We start from the raw sequence: 14672 nt of genomic DNA, 5'->3' as shown, positions 1-14672 counted from the left end.
ACCTTCAGTTCGCTTTCAATTAAACAAAACAGTTCACTACCTTACGGTGAAATTCAGGTTTTTATTCCCAGAAAAATTTCCAATAAAATAATTTCCGGACTGATTCCAATAAAAGTTGGCCAAATGTAATTCTACTAAATTAGAAATTTTCTACAAACAAAAAATACTTTTCCCAAACGAGCAATTGATGAAATATTTGTGGATTTATGGGGTAGTAAATAATTGATTGGATTTTACCATTTTTGATTTATCAATTGAATTTGGAACTATGTAACGGTTTATAATATTATTTTGTGTAAACAAATGTCAATTTTATTCTAACCGGAGATTAAAGACAGTGTAGGCTCACGATGATGTCAAGTTGGGTGAAAGGTACAAATATACGAAAATTTCACACTTTTTATTTCATTTATTCATGACTCTTTTTGTCCAGTAAACTTTTTGGCCATGTCATGAAAGGATGTGGAAATATTCTTTGGAGGGTTTTGAGGAATATTTGCTGTGCATCTGGAAAGCATTAAGCATCTACCTTATTTTCAATCATTTTTCAGGAAAGATTATAAACTAGCGAGAATTAAGATGGAAGCTTAAAATTATATTATTGGGCGAATGATAAAAAATGTTTTGTTTCCGGAATGCGGGTGAAGGAAAAAAGTTATCATGCGGCCGGCCGGAAAATAATTTCTTTTTGCTATTTTTGATAATTTATGGCTCATTGAAATAGAGTTTAAGAATAACTTTTATGTATAAACACAGCATAAATTATGCCCTAAATTACAACAAGTACGGACTACTAACAAACGAAAGTTTGCGGCCGGGTCAGAAAAAAAAAATTTTTCACCCGGCCGGCTTCCGGAAGCAAGAAATTTTTTTTGTTTCGCCTTGCTTATTTTTTTTTTATTTTTTTTTTAAACATTATTATTTCCTTGATCTCCAAAAATATTGGTTCTTCTTACAAGAAAAGTGTTATATAATGTGTATGCTGTGTGTTATTTTAAAATAACTGATAATAGACAGACATTGCAGAGCCTGGTATGAAATATCTGCCGGGTATGAAATCGGATAGGCTATCGTAGTTGTGTAAAACTAAAATGAGTAACAAAATTATAGTACAGTGCAAATTATAGGTAATGTACTGAATCACCAGTAACGCGAGTTTCACAGTGTTGATAATTACGTTTCGTTATTGCAGATAGTCAGCGCCGAAAAAAGTCTCTATACTTTTGCGATCAAAAGTTCTAAGATTACATTTGAAGAGCATGCTCAATAGAAATAATAGCATCTTTAATTAAAAACCCTAACGAGCTCCACCTTCTTTCGCTTAATCATTCTTCACCACAAAGGAGGGACCTTTAGACCAGTAATTTATCCTTTACGATGGAGTGCTTTCCAACCATTTTTCGTGTAGATAAAAAGAAGATTTTACACTTCTCCGTTGAGATACCTTGAGTCAACAACATAATTTGTTTTTCTTACACACAATTCCCATTCTAATTTGTAACGTTTTAATCCGTGATACAGATTGGAGTGTTTCTTATGGAAGAAGACGGTCAATATTTTTCACAATAAGTAAAGTCAGTAGTCTGGACTCTTTCTAACCTATCATCCCTTTCATAAAACTTGAAAGTGATTATACTTATTCCAGTCGTCTGCAAAAATGTTCAATGACCTTGTTTAACGTTTTGTGCGATTAATCACACTTCCTCGTCAAGTTGACGAGATCTCAAGGCTCAATAGTCGCTGGTTTTCTGAAGACATGGTAGACAGCAAGTTGCAGTTGCTTTTTCTTCTGCTTAACTTCGACAGCTTCCAATTCAAGACCTTGTTTGACACACACACCGTTAGGCATTGATTTGGCATTGACCTTTTTGCTTTTTTTCAACATGAAGCTTCGCTAAACTTCTTAGTTGAAGGATGATCACGAATGGCCAATATTTACATGGATAAAGAAGAATGATTTCGCCGTGGCTTTAGATAGTTTTTGTTTTTCGATGAGACACTAGATCTTTTTTTTGTATCCATATTGTATGTCCGGATGAATAACATTTAGTGTTTCATTACAGAACTGGTGAGGGTATACGGAAAGGCCATCGATCCACTGAGTACGAGTCCATCAAGACCGGAGTCTGGGCTCTCAATGGAATTCTCTGACGATATACTTTCGTGCACAGAGGAAATGTTTGGTCACCCTTTCACCCGTAGCCCTCACCATAAATATTTTCTAGGGCATTGTTAAAAGATTTCTCTAAATGATCGTTCCAGGTTTCTTATGACTGATGCTGCATTCTTCTTCTTCTGGTCTCCTTCACAAGTTTCCGAATATCACTCAGACTTCATGGACTGTAGCTGGTTGTACAACATCGTCTGTACATACTTTTGTCTTCAATGTGAGAGAGAAACGTTTTGAAATACTTTCGAAGTTTTTGAAAAAATATAAACTACATAAGAAGTGTAAAAAACAAAGTGTATTGTAGGTTGGTAGGAAATTTGTAGTGCATATGTTTATTTGTGAGCAGATCTTTATTAGACAGCGCAAGACAAGCATTTTGCTCGAAAAGCTTCGGATCCGTGGGGTTGTACTCTTACGGTGTGACGGGATTGACCCTCTTTTAGTACGGTATTACGGGATTCGATGTGAAAAGAGATGGGAAAACAGTATTTTAAATCAGACGTTGATGGCAATTACTGTAGCCTTAGTTTTTGTCTGTATTCCAATATTTCATCCTGTTAAAACTGATATTATTTGCAAGGTATGTCTGGGATTCCGGAATCGGCCAAATTTTTGACGGGAAAACGGTATTTTGAACCCCTATAAACCCCCTTTCCGTAAGAGGATTTATCAAAGTCCATTGTTCTCTTTTAGTAATGTTTATCCAGATTGAGTTCTTTTTTACGGTCAGTATTTTTAAGTTACACCAATCATAATAAAAAGAACAATAGCATTGTTATGGTTAGCCAATCAGATGACAGTATTTGAAACGATTGATTCAGATTACGGAATTCCTTTTGTGTTGCGGTTTTACGAAAACTGAAATTTTCATGTTTTTTTTCTTCTTCTCTTTTCGGAAAGTCAATAATCAATACCTTCTCTATTTTTGCCTTGAATTTGTCAATGAAGAATAAACAAGCAAAAATAAGAGAAATGTGGCGAAATTTTCGTACAGTTATCCATTGATGAGAGGAAATATGTAACGGGCTCATTTTGTTTTATTCATACGAAAATATTTCATCAAGCATGGCATTGAAAAAAGGTTCGAAGTTTTCTGTTTTTGGAAATTCGGGAGATATCTTAGAGTCGCTTTATTCAATAATTCTTGTAATAAAAAAAAACGGCTTTAATGGAAACTTGACATAACCTACTGCTAATGTACTTCATAAATCGCGCTGCGCAGTTATAGAAATCTATTTCTTAGGATTATAAAATTTCAATCTACCAAGACATCCCTTATTAACTGTCACCACTCCACCATTCTGGGACTGAGTATTGCTGAACATTTGACAGGATATATTTTTTCAGATTCTTCTAATAGTAACCTTTCCTTCTTCAGGCGATGCTTCAAGTCGTGTCCGGGTTTACCTCCGGTTACGGCCGAATCCGGACGGAACATCATCTCCTTATAAAGTGTCTGCAGATGATAAAGAGGTATGTCACTTATTGTTTTTGTTTTTCCCTGTGTAATGTTATATGGTGTTGAAGGTTTTCGTCGTATCAGCGAAGTAAATAAAGTTTTTTACGTCTCAAAATTCTACATTATTCACTAAAATGTCAAGTATATATGTGTTAATTTGCTGGGTAAAATCCATTTTCAGTCTCATACGAAAGCCTTGTTTTGACCACTGTTATAGTTTATTATTTTGTTATTCTACAGCTGTTGTGCGTTAATGTGCTTGGGAACATTGATCGAAGCAGGAAATATACATTCGATCACATTTACAATGAAAAGTCCTCCAATAAACAGGTAGGTTACAACCTTGGATTATTTTTTACTGCTGATACTGCAACAACAAAATTTAGTTATCTTAACGCATTTTTTATGGCTTAAGAGTGGGTTGTAGATGACCCCTTAATATTAAAGCGACCTGTAGCATTTAGGGATATAAAGTGTTCTGAACTGAAATATGTTTAAGGTGACACATAGCACATAGAAGTTGTAGTCACGAGTAAATGTAAAGTAACTCCAAGATGTAGGTTGAAAAAATTAACTTGACCCCTCCCTATCAAGCGCGCCTTGGTCTCGAAAATCAGGTGCCACAGCGGAGGTTATTCCAACTATATTTTTATTTGGGACTATCTTACGCAAGCCTAGCACATTTTTAAACAACCGAAAAAAACACTTTTTTATTACTTAACACTCAGGTACAAGAGCAAACGACACACGACTTGGTTGACAATTCATTGCGTGGTTTCAATTGTGCTCTTTTCGCGTATGGGCAAACCTCCAGTGGTATGATCATTTCTTTTATTTGGAGACATATTGAAGCCACTCTCTAGTTGAAAATCCAGGATATGAAATCGTTACTAATCCATACTATACATCTATCAACCCTTAAAGGCGTGGTCAGCTTGTGCGGAGACTTGTTTTGGTGGGAATTTAATTGGTCTGATTTAGAGGCAGCCCAAAAATACCCCGTCTCGAGAAAAAAACTCAGTTCATCACCAGGCCCCTCAACAGCCTTTTCATAGAATTTTCGTCGTACACAACATCTTCTCGTTTTTTCTTCGTCTCAAACAATTTAATAGGGTATCACGGAAATGTTATCTATGAAATCTTTGTTCTTTAAATTCGAACCCCCTGTAATAAAGCAACGTTGTTTGGTTTTCATTCATCATATTGTATGACGAAGCGGTTTTAAAAGGACATTATTCAACATATCCCCTACTATTTGCTTACACAGTATTTAAAAAGAAGAAAGAATGGGTTTTTCCCATTACTCGACGCGCGAGCAGAAATCTTCAGACATTCTATGGTTCCGTTTTGTTAGCATGAGAAGAGGAGCGCCTCCTTTCTATACCATAAAAATATTTTTAATAGCCATTGGCTTTTCCAGAAAAAAACCGTATACCCCCCTCTTGAGGAGGTCGATTTCCGTTCCGGGTTATACGTTTTTTTTGACCTTTTGCTTGTTTTCAGGCAAAACACATACCTTGATGTCAAGTGATGGTATGACGGCTCATCTGGTCAGCAGATTGTTCGCTAAGATAACACGTGACAACAATAATACGTATGAGGTCAGTTTGATCCGTATCAACCAATCTTAAAGTACTGAATTTTCTTTTTCAATTTAAACATAAAGGATTGATATCAGCCGGACGGTTCTTGTGGTAAATTAGTATTTGGATTGATTTCAAAGCTCCGAAGGGGCTAGATCCGAAATTCTCGGGTGAGAAAAGAATGGCATTGAAAGTAAGATTCATCGCCAGATTTTGAAGAATATGTCGCTAGATAAAGTGCTATAGATTCAATCTATCATTCTAAATACGGTGTAGATCTTTAGGTTTCACTTTTTCTTGCACGGCAAAGGTTATAGATTCCTCTTTAGTTCCTTCAGGGCTTTAAACTCAATGAGTACTTGGTGCAGAAGACTACTTTTGATTTCTACTGTTCCAATCTTTCTATATTTCGAACTTATTACCAGTCGCCGTCAGGGAGAAACCGACTCAAAATACTTTCTATAATTTGAATATATCTGTAATTTGAACATAAGATTCCCCGTTCGATTTCGAATTAGAGAGTGTCAACTGTTTGTTTGATTTTCTCGATTCTTATTCGATTATTCCAGGTGACTTGTTCTTATCTTCAAATCTACAACGAACGGATTTACGATTTATTAAACTCCAATCCGAAACTGGAATTCCGATTGCGTGAAGATAAACAGCAAGGTGGGACGCTTTGTTTTAAAGTTTTCATCGTGTAAATATGATTTGTTCAGATTCAGATTATCCAGGTGGCGATGTATATTAGGCGTTCATGAGGTGCGATACTATGTATAGTATGTACTATGTAGGCAACATAATGCAACTTCAACCGACTTAGCCCATATGAAGCGAGGGGAACTGCATCGCATCGTCTACACAACACTAAGGGTCCTCATTTTGGAAAGGCGAAATTTTCAGTTCCTAAAATTCCAATTCTACCGAACCGCAGGTAGCATAAGGAGCACGAATCCGTTAGTGGATGGCAGCAACCTATTTTAAATAGCAGGACCAGTTCCCCGATATGAAGGGCCAATACCATCGTGTTATCAGATGATTCGGGAGCATTATAAGACGTCTTGGATTCTGAGCGCCTGTTCTATTGGACCTTCACTGTTTTGAAAGGACTTAAGTATATTATATTTTGTAGTGAACTGAGATAGTATTAAAACAAACAAACGAATGCTATTTTTTTGTTATAGGTATTTTCGTGGAAAACATATCAAGCTACAGGTGTTATGGTCCTAACGATGTCTACGAGTTGTTGAACATCGGGCGGAAGAGATTGAAGTTCGCCGAAACTAAAATGAATAGGCTATCAAGCAGGTAAGTCGATCCATAACCAGCTCATGGTAAAATTTGTTACAAAATTTTGGATGTAGCTGGATGTGGTCTGCATTTCCTTTTCCCAACAAAGGGAGAGAAAAATTAACATTAGGACAATAAGGACATTGAGATAGAGTTGTACAGAACTGCTCTCTGAGGCAATCTTTGTAATACTCCAGTATAATTTCGTTCCTGTTTTTATGCTTTCAGATCGCATGCAGTTTGTCAAATCTTCATCAAGAAATGTTCCAAAGATTACAGTAAGATCGCTTTCCTTATTGAGAGCTGTTCACCCAAAAGCTATCTGCTGTGACTTCATACATAGAACTTCTTTTCTGAAAAGACATTGCATAGGGTTCAGTTGAGCTTAGGTGGGCATATGCTTTAATTTTTATTGTTTTAGAGCAATAGATCTATCGTTCCAAGCTATGCTTATAAGCGTTATGTTTATAAATAAAAATCGTGTAGACTGTTAACACATTCCCTTTAGAACGATCACGAACATTATCAGAAGAGAGTGGTATTTCCTCCCCAACCATGTCACGCCCATCACTGTCCAAACAAAGTAGTTCAGGATCAATCACGCGAGAGTCCTCACGTCGTTCACGTTCCGGCACGTATAGCATGAACGGAGACGAAGACGTATTCCAACAAGGTGTTCTTGTCACGTCAGAATCTTACAAATCATCAAGAATACCTGTCACCACAGCTTCTACCGCCTCTCTCCGTCGCTGTAAAACGCCCGACGGGAGCACGCGAACACGAACGTTATCAGGTCATCGACCGCCATCGTCACATGATAATTATGATCATGGCGGGTTTTTGTCCGCCCGAACACCGAGAACTGGATCGAGTTTGAGCCGACGAAATAGTCGTCGCTCCAATCGGTCGGTCAGTACCGAAAGTTTGGCTGATAGCGTTTACGATGACATGAAATGGCAACTTGGCGAAAGCGACCTCGATATCTCGGTAGGCATTGATCTTCAAAAATTAACGTTCGTTATATCTCTGGTCAATAGAGAATTTTCATAAATTGTGTCAAGAGCAACCCTGACCTCATTTTAATAATAATTAATTCCCAAGAGAAGCTCATAAGAACTTTATAAAAATTTTAACACTCAAGGGATTCGATCACCTTAGAAATTGGGTGTAAGCTAGGCAGTTGTTCCACTGAAGTTTCTGATTTTAAACTTCTAACTAAGGATTTTTAGTTGCTGAGTTGTATCTTACTCCCGTTTGAGCCAAATCTTTTCTTTTTTACCTTTACACCTCAATAGAGATTTTATCTTTGTCCAACTAAAAAAATAACTTCCCTTCTACCTGCTATTTTTTTTTTAGATCCAAGATGGTTATCTCTCAGACGTAAGTTGTTTTGACTGCTTTCCCATTTCCAAAATTATTTGGTGTATTATAGCTTGGCTTGGACAGAAGAAAAGAACGAATCAAAACACTTGATAGGATAGGTTGTTCCCAGGCTACTTTTACATTTATAACTCTCATGACGTCCTATTGTCGAGTGTTTTGCGAATTTTTTTTCAGTCTAAAATCACGATTCTTGAGACGAGACCTCCAAAAAGTAGCGAATTATGATTTCTAATGTATTAAAATTACATTTTATGTTTTCCTCATTTGAATTCGCTATATACAAATTGATAAGATTTTCTTACACCTTTATCTCAGAATTTCGAAAAAAACGACCAAAGACCTTCTTCCGTTTCGAGAGTTTTGTAAAGCAAAACACAAATTTTGAGGGTTCAAAAAATAGATAGTAGTATGTTCTAAAATGAATTTCTTCTTTTAGGATTCTGCAATTGACCAACCGATACAAGCGGGATGCATTATTCACGGGAAGCTAAGCATGTGAGTCTTTGATTTATAGAACTTCTTTTTGAGGCAAGAAACTAATATCTCCAGTGTTGATTTATGATACTATAGTAAAGGAAAGACCACACCCTTCTATCTCTGGACATTAAATAATCGAAGTTTGTTTTCATTGGAAGTTTAAGACCAGTTAGTGATTCAAAAAAGATTCTTAGTTTGTTTAGAAGAGCCCGTGGCTATCAAATCTGCGTGGTACCTATGCCCTGGAAAAAATCAATTCAAAACTGAATTTGAGATCAGAATGGAAACTCTCTGTTTTTGATTGGATATTTTTTTGAGTGATTATATTTGGGCTGAGATTTTTTGTTCTTCTCAGGTTGATCATTTTTCCAGTTTGGTGATCAACATTTTAGGGCCCATTTACACTTTCATTTGCATAACTTTCCGTGAAAACTTCGACTTTTCTGTTTTAGGCTGTTTGTTAGTGTGAATATGGTCTAAACATTCCCCCCTTTAAAGCACACTTGTAAATTATTAAAAGAGTCCCTGAAATTTCTATTTCATCTTCAAATTTTATTCTTTTTTTCCTTTTCATCGTTTCCATTTTTTCTCCTTCGAAAAATTTTCCCATCTGCTCCTTACTTTTGAAAATATCTTGGAACTAATCTCTCTCTTTTTATGCCAACACATCATTTTCATAAATTTTTCTTGGGTTATTATTTTTTACAAATCATTTACAGTCAAAAGTATATCAATTTTGTTTCGCTATCGTGGTAATTTTGTTTCACAAATTTTGGTCATATTCCATCATTTTTGTATCTTGAAATAAAATATTTTGTCGTTTAGGATTGTGATGAAATAATGAAGGGTTTTTATGTTTATTAATATCTAAGATTAAAAAACTTTTGTTCGGGCAAGATAAATCTGTTAGGTTTATACGAATTTGTGACATCGTTGTGTTACCAGATTTTCGACAATTATTCAATTTGGCTATGGAAAAGACTCGGAAACTATTACAGCAGGATTGATTGATTGTAAATTTATTTAACTCTGAAATCATCTTTTTCCATCCAGTGTTGATCTAGCGGGCAGTGAACGAAGCTCTCGAACAAAGAGCGAAGGAAATACTCAACGAGAAGGAAAATTTATCAACGTATCACTCCTTGAATTAGGGTAAGTTGGGAAGAATTAGAATGATTTTATTTCAAGTACTTTTCATATACCCTCCCTATTCTGTTATCTGGGGTCATTTTGACTGAAATTTAAGATGTAACTTTTTCTTCCTCAATTTAATATCTGTAATACTCTTAGTAAGTAAGTTAAAGCTTCTGGGTATAGATTAATAGGACGTCCTATTTCTTTTCTCTATATTACTTCTACAAACAATAAATCTAAAAGTTAATCATCCCATTCTAAATCACCTCAGAAAATAAGTTACAAAGTTTTCCTTTGCAAATACATTTAATATCGACTTAAAAACGTTTAGGTTCATCTGAGAACCCAATGTACTTATTTTACGCCAGTGAGCTCTTCTGTTCTTAGTTGCCTGGTCCAGAAGTATCACCAAATTACACTTCAATAAATTTCGACTAAGTAGTTAACTGGAAATACTCTTGAAACCTTGGTTGATTTAAATGTGGATGGAAACAACACTCTCCTTTACTACAACACGGACTCTTTTCTTTCGACATTTTAACCTATAAGTGCTGTTGTCAGAATGATATTCTCAATGGTTATCTGACACCCAGATGGTGAAATTTTCATACGACACGCTAAAGCTCTGAAGGTCAGGAAAATTTCCAACATCTGGAAGGTTTAGATTACGGAATTTTGAAAGACCGCGTCAAGGATTTTGCAGTGGGAGGTCTGGTAGCCCAGCTCTCGTTTTCGGGAATTGGCGGGGCCAACCGCAATATTTTTAGCTTCAAAAAAACGACTGGGGGTGCGGTTCATCAAAGGCCGGACATTTTTCTCCAATGGGAAATTGGCCCGCTACTTTAGAGCTTTAGCATGGGCGGCCGCCAATCCGCCATCGGAATATCAGATAACCTCAATAGATATAAATTCAGGTGGAAGAGGACTTCATAGAGTGGACAGAGTTATGAGAATCTGTGTCATGTAGAAAAACATATTTATATCAATCAACCTGCTTAAAGGCTGCTTACGAATTACTGAATGTTTCGAGAAAATGTTTAATATTTTGTTTCGATTACTCGTTGAAAGGGAACTTGTGTTGAGTCATGTTAGTAAGAAAAACGAGTAACTGATACAATTTATTTGACGTTTCATCTTGATAGGAATGTAATATCGGCGTTAGCAGAGAAGAAAAAACATATTCCTTACCGAAACTCCAAATTGACAAGATTACTTCAAGACAGTTTGAGTGGGAACTGTAAAACGAATTTCATCGTAAGTAAAAATATCCTTTGAACCAAAATTATTTTGATGAATGAGAAGAACAAAACTTTAATACAATAATGACCGGTTAGTGAGGGCTGTACTAATACAATAATGACCGGTTAGTGAGGGCTGTACTGAGAAATATTGCCCGAGGTCAAGTAACGACCGAGCTTGCGAGGTTGTTGCGTTGACCGAGGGCAATATTTTCAGTACAGCCCGAAAAAAACCGGTCATTATTGTATTTGTTAACCGTTTCCTTCAACTTTGATTGATTTTTAGCGCTTTATCCAGGAAAAATAGCGAAATAAAGCAGAAAAACAAGCGAAAAGAGATAAAAAATTGCTATAATTTCTGACGTCAGAAATAAAAAATGAGAGAAATGATGTCAACGCATTGTTCATTTTCCTTTGAAAAAGTGACGTCACAATGAATTTTCCTAACGACGGGCAACTCTGGACAATGTAGGCCCGTCGTCATGCGAAAAGAACCAATTGCATTGCGCAAAAAGCCATGTAGCCCGCTTCGAAAAAGTAACCGGTTAACAATAGTGTTTAGAATTATAATTTAATTCATAAACCTCATAGAACTTTTATCAGACCATTCCAGTTTCGAGATTTAAATCTTTCTCCAGATTCTCTTATTTGAAAAAGTGAATTTGAAAATGAGAAATGTTATAAAATTTCTTTAATCCATTTGTAACACCCCTGTTTCAGTAACCCGGTAGAGTTTAAAATCTCACCGGGGTGGCTAAAAAAATAACAGGATTTCACCAGGGTAGATTTTTTGACTGAATAAATTCGCCGGGCACTGGGATACTCACCGGGGTGGATCTGACCGGGCCACTGACTCAGGGGTGTTTTGTTACTTACTAATCCTTTACTAATGACCAAGAAGAGATCTTTGAATGAAACCTTCACCATTTCCAACCAATCTTCATTCTCTTGACTTCAGTTATGTGTATCACCTTCACTTTCGGACATCCACGAAACTGAAAACACGTTAGTTTTCGGACAACGGTTGCAAAGAGTCACAACAAAACCTGTTGTTAATATCGAGGTTCGTATTTACGATATCTAAAGACCCTTGTAAAGTAAATTGTAAAACTAATCACCCGCCCTGGCGGGACGCCTGATACACCCCAACAATGACACAGTCGAATAACCTCTGTCGCCCTTGACGGACGGAAGCTCATTAGTGAAGTGATTACGTAAATCTGTTTCGTTTTGTTAAAACGTTATCGAAATAATTAAATGTTTTCTAATGACAGAACTACTACGCATTGCCACTCAATTATAACAAATTGGTTTGTGGTGCGGTAGTTATCTTCGAAAATTTTTTTGTTACAAGTTCTCTCTCTTGTAATAGAAAGTCTCTATATTATGTTGAATACGGATGGGATCGATTTATTGTCCGCTTATTGAGCTTGTCCGATTGTTAATATGCATTTTATTTTGTGGTATTTTTTAGCCTGATTACAAACAACTGGTCGAAGAATTGAGATCTAAAATGAAAGAAACAGGTATGTAATTATTAAGTAAACATTTGAGAAAAACATATATTTTCCGAGAATGAATACATCCCTGCCCTGTCCTCACAGCCCCAGGATGAAAATTTCTACCGTTATCGAAATCCCAATAGATAGAAATTCTTTTTTCCCTAGGTCAAAAAATCCAGTGGGTAGGGGTCCCACCGGGTTTATGACACAGGGGTGTCTGAACTGGAAATCAAGAAATCCAAACTTTGTTTTTAACTACGTATAGAATCTTTTGATTATGTGAATTGGCAGTCATTATTTGATCACATTGCCATTCTAACTTCCTTTTATAAGTTATACCTACTTCATTCAAATGAAACTCTATGATATCTATGAACTCCTAATAATATTGCATAGAACGAACCTTAAAACATCATAGCTGTGTAGGCATGCATTTATATAGAGATAAACAAGACATTACAACCGTGCAATATTTGATAATTTTTCTCATCACTGTGAAAGACCAGCTTGACCGTCTTAATAAGTTTTGTGAAATACAAGTTATGTTTTAAAGCTATACCGCAAAAATGTAATGAGTCGACTTGTCTGCCATTATGTATGAATTTCCAATGAATTGACATAAATTCTTGACATATTTAATTGTCATTTTAAAAGTCTAACTGGATTAATTTCTGTAAAATATGATCAGAATTTTATGTAAGAAGACTTCTTAATGACTGATAAGATGGATAGAGATATTTGTTTGAGTTTTTCTAATGATGAAGTTTTTGGGGAGTTCACATTAGCGTTACTTTGATACTGTACTGGTGATTCTTTTTGGCAATATGGAAATTGCTTACGGTACGTGTTTTTGTTGGCTAGTAATGTTAGTGAGAGTATATAAGATCTTATAGGATCTTTAAGACATAAGATCTTATAGGATCTTTAAGACAAGTGCGTATTTCGTTGTGAATTTTCTCGTAGACACCCCATAAGAATTATGTGAGTAAATTGGAGCAAAAAGGTAATCCAAAACTACAGTCAACGCTCTTTGATTCGACTTTCTACTTTTCGATACGCTCCATTATTCGATAATATTAAAAGTCCCCGTCAACAAGATACTCTCATAAACGACGCTCTTCTATTTGGTAAGCTTCATTATTCAATGAAAATCCAATTTCCCTTGGAAATCGAATTAGGGAGCGTCAACTGTATATCAATTCCTGAGTTCTCTCTAGATGGCCAGCCAAATCATTGGAGATTTTCTAAATAAGTTAGTCTTCACATTTTCATTTCAGAATTCAATTTCGAAGTGAAATCGAGAGAATATGAATCAAAGTTGAAAATTCTTCGAAACGAGTTGAACAGAACTGAGGAGGAGCTGGATCATTCTCATCAAATGTCCATTCTTGCCAAAGATGAATGCGATTCTTCAAAATTTAAGGTTCGACATTTTTATGAGTTCTTCTATTTAAAATGGAGCTAGTAAAGAAACTGATGAACAGAAAGAAGCTGGAAAATTCATGGTAGACTTGCTGATTCGAACTTCTATTATCCGAGGAATCTTTCTATAATTCTCTTTCTTCTTCCATAATTCGAATCTCTCTGTAGTTCGAATAATGTGTGCTAGTTCGAATGAGCGAGAAGCAGCTGTAACAGAGAATTTGCCTTTTAATAATCTTTCAAAACCAAATTGACAATTTTTGTTTTTCCGAAATATGCCAATTTATCTGGGTCAACTCAAAACAGTAGTTTTGGGGAGAAATTCTTATTTTCAAATTATAACGGATTTCATGACTATGTGAGTTATTTTCGACCATAGCATTTAGATTTACGACGAGAACTGGAGTTGACCAAAATTCATCTAAATGAAACGTCATCCGAACTTGAACAAAAGAATCATGAAAACTTGTTGCTAAGGAACCAGACACGTGATATTAACTCTACTGCTATACAAAAGGTGTGGTTGTCTCGTATAAATTACCCCTCCCCCTAGAAGTCTCTCTCACTCATTGTTCCAAGATTCTCTATTTGTGGATGATGTGACTATCTGTATTTTAGGACAATGTTATTTTTCTAGTCAGATTCACATAACCAGTTAAGGGAACTATCTTTCCCGTTTTTGAGAATTCTTCCCCTCTATAAATTTCCTGTCTTATTGCTTTTTTCTACAGTATAACGATATGAAAGAAGAAAGAGACAAAACGGAACGAAAGTTAAACGAAGTCAATCTCTTAGTAGAACAAAAGGAAACAGAAATTTCCATCTTGAAAGAACGAAATCAGGATAATGATTTTTTTGCAAAGGAAAAGGTACAGTCAGATGCACGTTTTTTTAATAAAATAATTTTTTCTAATTTTAATAAATAAATTTTTGAAGCCTTCGGATGTTCTTAATTTGTTCCTATTTTCCCAATTTTGTGGGTACATTTGTCTATTTTCCTATGAAGTTTGGTGT

General features: G+C 35.7%; 1 protein-coding gene across 1 annotated transcript in view; it reads left to right on the top strand.

The window, feature by feature from the left end:
• The first annotated feature begins 297 nt into the window (after positions 1-297).
• The window catches only part of LOC136799383 (kinesin-1 heavy chain-like), a 28537-nt gene continuing 14162 nt past the window's right edge, over positions 298-14672 (top strand). Inside the window, exons 1-18 of the mRNA XM_067056096.1 lie at positions 298-372; positions 3549-3643; positions 3870-3959; positions 4358-4445; positions 5133-5230; positions 5782-5881; positions 6397-6520; positions 6731-6780; positions 7011-7489; positions 7859-7882; positions 8322-8380; positions 9416-9514; positions 10639-10750; positions 11693-11797; positions 12209-12260; positions 13514-13659; positions 14038-14175; positions 14390-14527. Of these exons, the coding sequence (XP_066912197.1) occupies positions 351-372; positions 3549-3643; positions 3870-3959; positions 4358-4445; positions 5133-5230; positions 5782-5881; positions 6397-6520; positions 6731-6780; positions 7011-7489; positions 7859-7882; positions 8322-8380; positions 9416-9514; positions 10639-10750; positions 11693-11797; positions 12209-12260; positions 13514-13659; positions 14038-14175; positions 14390-14527 (2019 nt within the window). The 5' untranslated portion in view covers positions 298-350. The remainder of the gene's footprint in view (positions 373-3548; positions 3644-3869; positions 3960-4357; positions 4446-5132; positions 5231-5781; positions 5882-6396; positions 6521-6730; positions 6781-7010; positions 7490-7858; positions 7883-8321; positions 8381-9415; positions 9515-10638; positions 10751-11692; positions 11798-12208; positions 12261-13513; positions 13660-14037; positions 14176-14389; positions 14528-14672) is intronic.

Source organism: Clytia hemisphaerica, unplaced genomic scaffold (assembly GCF_902728285.1).
Source record: "Clytia hemisphaerica strain Z4C2 unplaced genomic scaffold, Clytia hemisphaerica genome assembly, whole genome shotgun sequence".
NCBI lineage: Eukaryota > Metazoa > Cnidaria > Hydrozoa > Leptothecata > Clytiidae > Clytia > Clytia hemisphaerica.
This window is presented reverse-complemented; position numbering and strand designations above follow the sequence as displayed.